Source organism: Drosophila erecta, unplaced genomic scaffold (genome assembly GCF_003286155.1).
Source record: "Drosophila erecta strain 14021-0224.00,06,07 unplaced genomic scaffold, DereRS2 tig00000152-arrow-arrow-pilon, whole genome shotgun sequence".
In the NCBI taxonomy this organism is placed as follows: Eukaryota; Metazoa; Arthropoda; class Insecta; order Diptera; family Drosophilidae; genus Drosophila; species Drosophila erecta.
This window is the reverse complement of record NW_020825211.1, coordinates 553,111-564,689: the sequence shown is the minus strand read 5'-3', so window position 1 is coordinate 564,689 and position 11,579 is coordinate 553,111. Positions and strand designations below refer to the sequence as shown.

Genomic DNA, 11,579 nt, shown 5'->3' with positions numbered 1-11,579 from the left:
CTGTCATTTCTAGTTGCTGAAATATGCATATTGAACAATGATGGGCACCGCACGCCATCATATAATTGGGCTAATTGGACACCAATTACGGCTGTTGTCCGAGTTGTGACATCGTAAGGACTTAAATCCCGGCGAGAACTCTCTGCAATCGGTTCGTCATGGAGCTGCTACTCCTGGCTCTTCTTCTCGCACTTCACTTGGCCGGCTCGGAAGTTCTCAAGATAAGTGGGTGTTCTTGGAAATTCGCCTCGTTCGGTAGCTAAATTTCTAATTACTCCCAAAAGCCTTTTGGATTGAGCCCGTTCAGCGGCCGGAATTCGATACTGATATAGCGATGGTTCTCAAGCAGTTGGATGCACTGCATCTCGATGTTAAGGTGGCCGATACCACCCTGACTCTGACCCGTGCGGAAGATGGCTTGGACATGCAAAGGTGTAAGTAATGTGGGTAAAATCGTTGGCATTAAGCTTGGGTAAGTAATCACCCATAAGGGTGCACACAACATTATATTATATAATTAAAGTCCTTATAAGTTTCCCCAGATGTACTCAACCATTTGTCCTTCTACAGTTTGCGAAATCATGTCCACTGCCGGCACTAGTGCCGTGATCGACCTCACCTACACCCACTGGGAGGAGGGCTACAACCTTGTCCGCTCCCTGGGCATTGGCTATGTGCGTCTGGAGCGGATCTTGCGACCGTTCCTGAACATGTTCAGTGACTTTATGCGCCAGAAGCGGGCCAACAACGTGGCCATGGTGTTCATGAATGCCCGCGATGCCAGCGAAGCCATGCAGCAGATGCTAGTCGGCTATCCCTTTCGGACACTAATCCTGGACGCCAGTCAGACTTCTCCTGGCCAGAATTTTCTCGAGCGCATCCGATCGCTGCGTCCGGCGCCATCTTATATAGCACTATTTGCACGCGCGGCCGCCATGAACGGTATTTTTGAAAAGGTGAGCAAGAACATTTTTAAATATTAAATATTGCCCATTAAAAATATTTGCATTTTTGCCAAAATCCGTTTTTCGAATTTCGGTCATAAAATAATCCGTTTTTTTGCCATAACTTTTAAAATAATTGTCTAAATACGGAATGGCATACATCGCTGCGCTCGTAATTAAATTCCCAATCGAACTGTGTTTAAAAATGGGAATTCTATTTTTTTGACATTTTTTGCAAATTTTAATGATGTTACCCCTTAAAAAAAATGCAAAAATTGACCCAAAAATGAATTTCCCAAAATCAGTCAAAAAGTGATAGGGATCGTTAGCATTGGTAATTAGCTGCACAAAACAGTTATTCTTTCATGTTTGTGATCATTTTTAGCCAAGTTATGATTAAAATGCCCATTAAAAATATTTGCATTTTTGCCAAAATCCGTTTTTCGGTTTTCGGGCATAAAATAATCCGTTTTTTTGCCATAACTTTTAAAATAATTGTCTAAATACGGAATGGCATACATCGCTGCGCTCGTAATTAAATTCCCAATCGAACTATGTTTAAAAATGGGACTTCTATTTTTTTGACATTTTTTGCAAATTTTAATGATGTTACCCCTTAAAAAAAATGAAAAAAAATTGACCCAAAAATGAATTTCCCAAAATCAGTCAAAAAGTGATAGGGATCGTTAGCATTGGTAATTAGCTGCACAAAACAGTTATTCTTTCATGTTTGTGATCATTTTTAGCCAAGTTATGATTAAAATGCCCATTAAAAATATTTGAATTTTTGCCAAAATCCGTTTTTCGGTTTTCGGGCATAAAATAATCCGTTTTTTTGCCATAACTTTTAAAATAATTGTCTAAATACGGAATGGCATACATCGCTGCGCTCGTAATTAAATTCCCAATCGAACTATGTTTAAAAATGGAACTTCTATTTTTTTGACATTTTTTGCAAATTTTAATGATGTTACCCCTTAAAAAAAATGCAAAAATTGACCCAAAAATGAATTTCCCAAAATCAGTCAAAAAGTGATAGGGATCGTTAGCATTGGTAATTAGCTGCACAAATTAGTTATTCTTTCATGTTTGTGATCATTTTTAGCCAAGTTATGATTAAAATGCCCATTAAAAATATTTGCATTTTTGCCAAAATCCGTTTTTATCGGTTTTCGGGCATAAAATAATCCGTTTTTTTGCCATAACTTTTAAAATAATTGTCTAAATACGGAATGGCATACATCGCTGCGCTCGTAATTAAATTCCCAATCGAACTATGTTTAAAATGGGACTTCTATTTTTTTGACATTTTTTGCAAATTTTAATGATGTTACCCCTTAAAAAAAATGCAAAAATTGACCCAAAAATGAATTTCCCAAAATCAGTCAAAAAGTGATAGGGATCGTTAGCATTGGTAATTAGCTGCACAAAACAGTTATTCTTTCATGTTTGTGATCATTTTTAGCCAAGTTATGATTAAAATGCCCATTAAAAATATTTGCATTTTTGCCAAAATCCGTTTTTCGGTTTTCGGGCATAAAATAATCCGTTTTTTTGCCATAACTTTTAAAATAATTGTCTAAATACGGAATGGCATACATCGCTGCGCTCGTAATTAAATTCCCAATCGAACTATGTTTAAAAATGGGACTTCTATTTTTTTGACATTTTTTGCAAATTTTAATGAAAAAAAATGCAAAAATTGACCCAAAAATGAATTTCCCAAAATCAGTCAAAAAGTGATAGGGATCGTTAGCATTGGTAATTAGCTGCACAAAACAGTTATTCTTTCATGTTTGTGATCATTTTTAGCCAAGTTATGATTAAAATGCCCATTAAAAATATTTGCATTTTTGCCAAAATCCGTTTTTCGAATTTCGGGCATAAAATAATCCGTTTTTTCGCCATAACTTTTAAAATAATTGTCTAAATACGGAATGGCATACATCGCTGCGCTCGTAATTAAATTCCCAATCGAACTGTGTTTAAAAATGGGACTTCTATTTTTTTGACATTTTTTGCAAAATTTAATGATGTTACCCCTTAAAAAAAATGCAAAAATTGACCCAAAAATGAATTTCCCAAAATCAGTCAAAAAGTGATAGGGATCGTTAGCATTGGTAATTAGCTGCACAAAACAGTTATTCTTTCATGTTTGTGATCATTTTTAGCCAAGTTATGATTAAAATGCCCATAAAAAATATTTGCATTTTTGCCAAAATCCGTTTTTCGAATTTCGGTCATAAAATACTGTAAGGAAGAAGAAATGTGAGGAATGTGAAAGTTTTTTTTCTCCAATTGACAGGTTGAAAAGGCTGGACTCTTTCAGCGACCGTTGGAGTGGCACTTTGTGTTTTTGGACACTCGGGATCGGGTGTTTAAGTACAGGCGCCAGGCGGAACTGTGCACCCGGTTCACATTGAGTCCTCGTGCAATCTGCCGATCGATGCCCATGCCGGATCTTTACTGCGGAACTGGATTCACGGTATGTGGGCAGCGCTGTTACATCTAATCACACATCATATTTTGGCTCTTGTACCTTCTTCCTACCGCCAGATGCAACGTGCCATGCTGCTGAATGTGCTGCGCAGCCTGATAAATGCCGCCCAAGTGAATGCAGTGTATCCGATGGCCATCTACCAGGACTGCAATGCCACCGCCACATCATCGGAGGTGGGTGATCCGTTGGAGAAGGACGACTACAACTGGCTAGACATGGTGCACTGGAGCAACTTTCTCGCGTACGCCACGCCTTGGCCACAGATGCAGGAGCAATCCCAAAGCCCAATGCCGGGTCTCACCTTTGCGGTGAACATATCGGCCGGGTACTACAGTTCCGAGCACGAGGCGAAGACGGATCTGGCCGTCTGGTCGTCGGTGGGCGGAATGCGGCTGTTGAACGAGACCATCAGTCCGGCGCGCCGATTCTTCCGGATCGGCACCGCCGAGAGCCCTCCTTGGAGCTATCTGCGTCGGGAGGAGCAAACCGGTGAACTGATGCGGGATCGCAGTGGCTCGCCCATTTGGGAGGGCTACTGCATAGATTTCATCACCAGGCTGTCGGAAAAACTGAATTTCGAGTATGAGATCGTGGCACCGGAAGTGGGACACATGGGCGAGATGAACGAGCGGGGCGAGTGGGATGGGGTGGTGGGTGATCTGGTCCGAGGCGAAACGGACTTCGCCGTTGCCGCACTGAAGATGTACTCGGAGCGGGAGGAGGTGATCGACTTTCTGCCGCCGTACTACGAGCAAACGGGCATATCCATAGCCATCCGGAAGCCGGTGCGCCGCACGTCGCTGTTCAAATTCATGACCGTGCTCCGTGTGGAGGTCTGGCTGAGCATAGTGGCCGCTTTGGTGGGCACGGCCCTAATGATCTGGTTCATGGATAAGTACTCGCCGTACAGCTCGCGAAATAATCGGCAGGCATATCCGTATGCCTGCCGAGAGTTCAGCCTGCGGGAGAGCTTCTGGTTCGCCCTTACTTCGTTCACGCCACAGGGCGGAGGAGAAGCACCCAAGGCCATTTCCGGACGAATGCTGGTGGCCGCCTATTGGCTGTTCGTCGTGCTCATGCTGGCCACATTCACGGCCAATCTGGCCGCCTTCCTAACCGTGGAGCGCATGCAGACGCCGGTCCAGTCGCTGGAGCAACTGGCTCGACAGTCCCGGATAAACTACACCGTGGTGAAGGACTCCGATACGCATCAATACTTCGTGAACATGAAGTTCGCCGAGGACACACTGTACCGCATGTGGAAGGAGCTGGCCCTGAACGCGAGCAAGGATTTCAAGAAGTTCCGCATTTGGGACTATCCGATCAAGGAACAGTATGGCCATATACTGCTGGCCATCAATAGCTCTCAGCCGGTGGCGGATGCCAAGGAGGGATTCGCCAATGTGGATTCACACGAGAATGCCGATTATGCCTTCATCCACGATTCGGCGGAGATCAAGTACGAGATCACTCGGAACTGTAACCTCACCGAGGTGGGAGAGGTGTTCGCCGAGCAGCCATATGCCGTGGCCGTCCAGCAGGGTAGTCATCTGGGCGACGAGCTCAGCTACGCCATCCTGGAGCTGCAGAAGGATCGTTTCTTTGAGGAGCTGAAGGCAAAGTACTGGAATCAATCGAATCTACGTAACTGCCCGCTGTCGGAGGACCAGGAGGGCATCACCCTGGAGAGTTTGGGCGGCGTCTTCATAGCCACACTCTTCGGCCTCATCCTGGCCATGATTACCCTCGGCATGGAGGTGCTCTACTATAAGAAGAAGCAGAACGCTCCTGAGATAACCCAGGTGCGTCCGGTGGATGAGTCGTCGGGGTCCGTAGGCAATTCCTTAACAGCTCCACCCACTGCAACCAGCACCACAAAGCAGGCATGGCACATCCCTGTGCCGGAGGCGGAGGAGAAGCCACCGAAGGTGTCGCCACCGCCCTCCTTCGAAGCTGCCACATTTAGGGGCAAGAAACTCCCGGCCAGGATCACCTTGGGCGATGGCAAGTTTAAGCCGCGCCAAGGACTGTACTCAAGGAGGAACCTCGGTACCTCCGACTCCCAGAGTGGCTACATGGAGTGAGGAGGCCCACATGGTCGACCACACAAGCAAATATTTTTTCTTTCTGCACCTATCTGTAGAATTTTAAAATTTGAACATTAAAACAAGCGAAAAATTTGCGCAAAATTTAAAATTTCTTTCTGTTATGAGACAAACTTGTTTGCACACTTTTCAAATAAACATTATCACAACCGAATAAAGTATTAAATTCATCAGATATTTTAAAGCTCTAAAATGGCTAATGTAATTTGATTTTCGACTGTTAGATATGTGTTTTCAAAATCAAATTACCGTTACCCGTTGTTTTATGAGTAATAAAGCCAGATTTAGCGGGGAATAAGCTCGTGTGGTATTTTCATATCGATATGTCCCGATACGAACAAATAATGCATGCTGATATCGAAGACCGATTGTTTCCGATAGCCTAACTTTTTTGCCCTAGCAGAAAAATAAATTTCTTTGGAGTTTTTATCAAGGTGAGGTGTCAATAAAAAGAACTGTGACGGCGGTCGCGGCAAATCGATTGCCGCATTTTGGATCGCACGTAGCGCGGAACTGTGCGCCGGATCGTTTCGCCCGGAATTGTGGACCGAAAGTGCCACGAGACGTCGCCGAAGAATAGGAGCGGAAAACTCGAAGAAAATACAGAAATATGTGGGCTCCCGACGGGGATGTTAAATCAATAGTGGTGCTGGCGGCACTAGCGACGCTTCTTTGGGCCCCACTGGAGGTCCTTGGGCGGAAGCATCACCTGGAAGTGAGGGTAAGTTTGGGGCACCATTGCTATCCTGGAGCAACTGACTCATAGTTTGCCATGATTTCTGATTTACCCGTAGAACGACCGTCGGCAGTACATCGCACTCAGCACCTTTGGATTCTACACCAATGGCCACTTGGATGTGCAACTCAGCAAGCTGACTTTTGACAATGAAGAGCCTACAGATTTGGTAGGTTATCCCGGTTATGGCATCCACCATTTTCTCCTCTGACCGGCTTTCTCCCTTGCAGATGGGCCTGTCGCTGGACAAGACCACTATTGACCAGCTGAACCCCTACTTGGACTCGCATCAAAACAAATGCATTTTGGAGGAATCACCAAAATCCCAGATCAGCGGACCTATTCTCTTTTTCGTGCTGGACCTCAAGGAGCTGAAGTATGTAATCGCTCAATTTTTCTGCGTAAAACCAACTCATTTGTTATTCCTTTTCCTGCAGAGTTCGTGTTAAGTGCTCTCCCGAATGGCACAACATGCACATCTACAACCAAATCCCGTCCAGAACCAAGCGAAACCCACACATGGCCAAGGTCAGCGATTCGGTTCTGTTTCGGCAGACCCGTGCAGCCCAAGATTTCTCCGCCGAAGGTCCAGATGAGTCCATGGAGGATCCTTTGGAGCAGGAACCGGCGGATTTAAAGTCCTCCTCGCCTGCTGCGGTTGCGGGCAAAATTGAGCTGCCCAAAGAGGAAGGTGCACCCAAGGTAGATGCTCCTGCCCAGAAAGTTGAGGCTGTCAAAGAGGAGACTGTTCCCAAGCTAGACGTGGTTGCCAGTCAGAATGTTTCTACCAAACAGGAACTGCCTCCCCCACCAAATGCCGCCCCTAAAGTGGAGGAAGCCGTCAAGAGTGAACAAAAGCAGGAGGAAGCGGTTAAGAATGAACATAAGCAAGAGGAAGCCCCTGCTAAAAAGGATGAAGCCCCCGCCAAACAGGAGGAAACCCCAGCAAACCAAGTACCCGTAGAAGAACCCAAAGTCGCAGCCCCACCACCGGTCGTCAATGGCCCAGCAGCTGCTCAGTCGCAGGATGATACTCAAGTTGAGAAGAAAAATGGAGACACCGATATGGACTCAGCTCCCGGAAACCCCTTCCCCCACGACGTCGATTCCGAAGAAGATTCGTATGGACCCGACTCCGTAAAGCAATCGCAAGAGAACTTGTGCAAGGATTCGACCATGCCGCTGGTCAGGGAGACCATTGACAATGTCCACTACTACAGCTTTAATTTCTCTATGATTGTGGCCACGCCCAGTGATGAGGGCCTGTACAACCTTTACTTCCACGCCTGTCCCAATTATCACACCTCAAAAATAATGTCCTTCAATGTGAGTCACAGCAACAATTCCACTTCAATCTTATCTAATGTGACTGACCTTTTAGGTGGACATTGAGGAAAATAACAATGGAAACTACTTGTCGGCTGGAGAAATGCCCCTGCCAGCTTTATACTTCATGATGAGCCTGCTCTTCTTTCTCTCTGGCCTCTTCTGGGTTTTCATTTTGAAGAAGAGCAAGTGAGTTAAAGCGGATTGTCTGGGAATGGCGGAAAAAATAATTATATTTTCGTTGTGGCAGGCACACTGTGTACAAAATCCATTACTTGATGGCCGTGTTGGTTTTCCTCAAATCGCTCTCACTGATGTTCCACTCGATCAACTATCACTTCATCGAAAAGCGGGGCGAGCACGTGGAAACTTGGGCCATCCTTTACTACATTGCTCACCTGCTGAAGGGCGCGGTGCTCTTCATCACCATCGTTCTGATTGGCACTGGTTGGACTTTTATTAAGCACATTCTCTCTGACAAGGACAAGAAGATTTTTATGATCGTGATCCCACTGCAGGTAAGTCTTTATTTTTTATAATTGCGAAAACGCACAGTAAATGAAACATTTCTAATTAGTCACAGCAATCAAAATATTTCATTGAAAGTTAGTTTTATTGCGAGGCGCTCATGACTGATTTCGTCACGTTCACGCTGAATTACGACTTGTGTGTCAAAAGAGTAGATAGCGTGATTTCTATAATCTAAAGCTTTAGGGTTTAAGTTGATGATTAGGGCGAAATTCGAAGAACGTCTTGTTTGTTAATTACTACAAGTACTAAAAGTAAACAATAAACCTCATATTCATTTTCTTTTCGCCTGCAGGTTCTGGCCAACGTAGCCCAGATCATTACGGACGAGTCTGATCAAAGCGACGCCGAGTTCCGCACCTGGCACAACATCTTCTTCTTCGTGGATCTGCTATGCTGCGGCGCCATCCTGTTTCCGATCGTGTGGTCCATTCGACATCTGCATGAGGCCTCTGCGACAGATGGCAAGGCGGCGATCAATTTGCGCAAACTGAAGCTGTTCCGTCAGTTTTACATCATGATCGTGTGTTATATATACTTCACGCGGATTATCGTCGACCTGCTGCAGATGACGGTGGTGTTTCAGTACGCCTGGCTAGACGAGATGTTCCGTGAGATGGCGACCTACGTGTTCTTCGTGCTGACTGGCTACAAATTCCGTCCAGTATCCTCGCATCCCTACTTCACCGTGCCGGACGAAGACGAGGACGACGACGAGGTGGAGGTGCTTACCGAATCGGGGCTCACAGAGACGGTGCACCGGGTGAAGCAGCTAAACCGGAACCACGGAAGCGGTTTGGGCGGAATCACCATCATCGAGGGCAACGATGATGAGCGCGAGAACCTGATTGCAAAGCGGGAATCAAGCCATGAGTACGATTAGGCCCCAAACCGGAAGCCACTTAATCTGCATCACCAATATTCCCTGCATTAGTCCGTAGTCTGCAGTCCCCGGAGTCTTGAATAGGACTCATATTCTGAGCTAGTACTTTACCTATACATAATATATGTTTTATGTTCAGCGCATCTTACGAGAAATGAATAAGAAAAACAAAACATATGCGATGGCAATGGAGGGGATAATCTCAGCATGTGAACTTGTATAGGGCCACGTCGGCACAACGTTTGGTGGGCACCAACTGGTCCTCCACCACCTCCTCCAGGGCCCGTCCAGTCGCCAGGGAACCCTTGTAAATAAATAATGAATCCGCTTAACGGAATACTAAACGCTTGTGACACCCAGGCCCTATCCTTGGTTTAAGATAAACATATATATATAAATAAATACACCTATGTAATTACTTATAATTTTATGAATATAACAAAGCTTTAATATGTAAACCCAAGATCTAATCCGATTTGAGCTGTGACTGAAACTTGTAGAGATTGAAAACCACTCAATATGACAGATAAATGCCAGTTGTTGAATCTCTAGACGTTTCAAGGGCAACTTCAAACGCATTTGCTATGTGGTATGTTCCTCACCATTAAGTTGACCACTTTTAAGGATGTCCTACATATAGGTATTGCCGAACTTCGGTATAAACTGAATGGTGTAGATCATGTAGGTGCCCACGGAACAGGCCATCTGGAAGGACAGTGGTTAAATGGGGAACCATTACTCGAAGAGAGTCCACGCACCCGAGTTAAAAGACTGAAATCAAGGATGGTTAGGCCGAGGCAATCGATTCGTATCGGCTGATGCAGGAGCTGCAGCGAAAAGTTCTGAATCTGCCAAGGGAAATTAGATAGGGATAAGTGAGATACGACAGCAAGATACCATGGCAGCCCACCTGCAGGGAGAGATCTGGACAGCTGCAGCAGCCGGAATCAGTGACTATGTTATGCAGCTGGTGGGCGATCCTCGGCACCACGACCATGCAGCTCTGCGAGGCGTATATGAAGGCGGGAATCTCGAACAGAGCGGGCAAGATTAAGTAGTAATCTGTAAGATGAGGTTCTATATATACATGGTATATTTATATAACAGATCACCAAGTAACCATTGTTGATCACATTGTTGTAGATGGTGTAGTACATGAAGTAGCAGTCCACGGCGATGCGGATGTTGATGGTCAGCAGGACGGCGAGGATGGAGAAGTTGAAGGCACCCTGGAAACATTTCAGCATGTCATACACGTGGCTGTAGATGCGCTGCTTTTGCAGCAGTCGTCGTCGCAGGAAACTCTCGAATCCGGGAAAACTCCTGCCCGTCCCACTGGCGAATCGCGAGTACTCCGCCAGGAGACCAATTTCGCGTTCCAAGGCGGTCAGCTGCTCCCTGAGCAGCTCCAAGTGCAGCACGAACTGCAGATTTCGCAGGTACGTCAGCCACACGAGCGGCTCATAGGTGCTCCAAAAGAGCAACATGTGGTGGGTCAACGCTTGAACCTGCCACAATCCCACGTGGATCGCCACTTCGGCGCACATCATGGCGTACAGGAATATCAGATAGCGACGAAACTGCTGGAACTCACTGCGCAGGCTCAACTGCGTGCCCGCTTTTTGGCCGCCCAACTTGAAGTGAAGCCACCAGAAGTTGGCCAAATGCCGCTGACTGCTCAGCGTCTCCAGATATATGGCCAGCACGGCCAGCTCGGCGAATACGTATTTTAGGGCGTCATTGGCACAGCCGAACATGTCGCCGCGATAGAGGAACTCATCGCCGCTGAAGAGGCACGTCAGTACCAGGGCACTCAGCGAGATGAGTAGGAATAGGCTCCACGCCATCAGGCTCCTCCTAGTCCTGACCGGATTCCCATCACCCGGCAACGGCAGCCCATGGAAGCCGAGCACCTGGTAGAGCCGCAAGTGGAACTGCAGCACCCGACCCAGACGGCCGCTCATTGTTGACTACGCGAAGGCGAAACCCTTTAGATGGACAGGGACAGGCCTTATCCCAGCGGCCGATCATCTGCCTTCAAATGGGCCACCAAACAACTGACAAATCCATTAGCCTAAGTGAATTTGTGAAAAACACTGAGAACAGTACTCCATGTAGCTTCCTTGATTTCCGTATTTAAATGAACACAAACCACCAGAAAGTAAAGATTGTCTGTGTCTACATTATAAGTTTTATAATTTTATAGGTAGAATCAAGGCTTAGGATAATTGCATTTAGTAGTGTACTTAAATTCCAATGCTAAATGAACCGGTATCTAAAGTTGCAACCAATAACTAAAATAAGTGCATTAAAATGTTCTTGGACCATTAGAATATTAAATTTATTAGTTAAATAAACTAATTTGCCAAGTCAAGATCATAATTTGTATATTAAGTGGACAGTCTCTTTTTTTATTACTCAAACTATTTGCGATTTTATCACTAGATAATTTCCAAGTGGGTTTTGTGCGTTTCGAACTGCTAGAATTGTGTTGAAAGAAACATTGATATTTCAAAGGAGTTTGCCTTTTGCCAATTACCTATAAAAGTGTAAAAAC

At 45.5% G+C, this 11,579-nt stretch overlaps 3 protein-coding genes across 3 annotated transcripts; 2 read left to right on the top strand and 1 right to left on the bottom strand.

Moving 5' to 3' along the window:
• The first annotated feature begins 138 nt into the window (after positions 1–138).
• LOC6549822 (glutamate receptor ionotropic, kainate 3) lies at positions 139–5,573 on the top strand. The gene is made up of 5 exons (XM_001977309.3): positions 139–225; positions 285–434; positions 571–956; positions 3,250–3,429; positions 3,501–5,573. Exons 1-5 carry the CDS (start codon positions 159–161, stop codon positions 5,526–5,528), a joined length of 2,811 nt encoding a protein of 936 aa, XP_001977345.1. The 5' UTR covers positions 139–158; the 3' UTR covers positions 5,529–5,573.
• Positions 5,574–5,885: 312 nt separating this feature from the next.
• Positions 5,886–9,485, top strand: LOC6549743 (protein GPR107). Its single transcript, XM_001977310.3, has 7 exons — positions 5,886–6,270; positions 6,344–6,454; positions 6,516–6,661; positions 6,723–7,611; positions 7,667–7,800; positions 7,862–8,129; positions 8,435–9,485. The coding sequence occupies exons 1-7, from the start codon at positions 6,160–6,162 to the stop codon at positions 9,020–9,022; spliced, it is 2,247 nt and encodes a 748-aa protein (XP_001977346.1). The 5' UTR covers positions 5,886–6,159; the 3' UTR covers positions 9,023–9,485.
• LOC6549744 (gustatory receptor 8a) lies at positions 9,452–11,163 on the bottom strand. The gene is made up of 4 exons (XM_001977311.3): positions 10,143–11,163; positions 9,933–10,084; positions 9,781–9,870; positions 9,452–9,727 (listed from the first exon to the last, which is right to left on the bottom strand). The coding sequence occupies exons 1-4, from the start codon at positions 10,984–10,986 to the stop codon at positions 9,653–9,655; spliced, it is 1,161 nt and encodes a 386-aa protein (XP_001977347.1). The 5' UTR covers positions 10,987–11,163; the 3' UTR covers positions 9,452–9,652.
• Between the last annotated feature and the right edge of the window lie 416 nt (positions 11,164–11,579).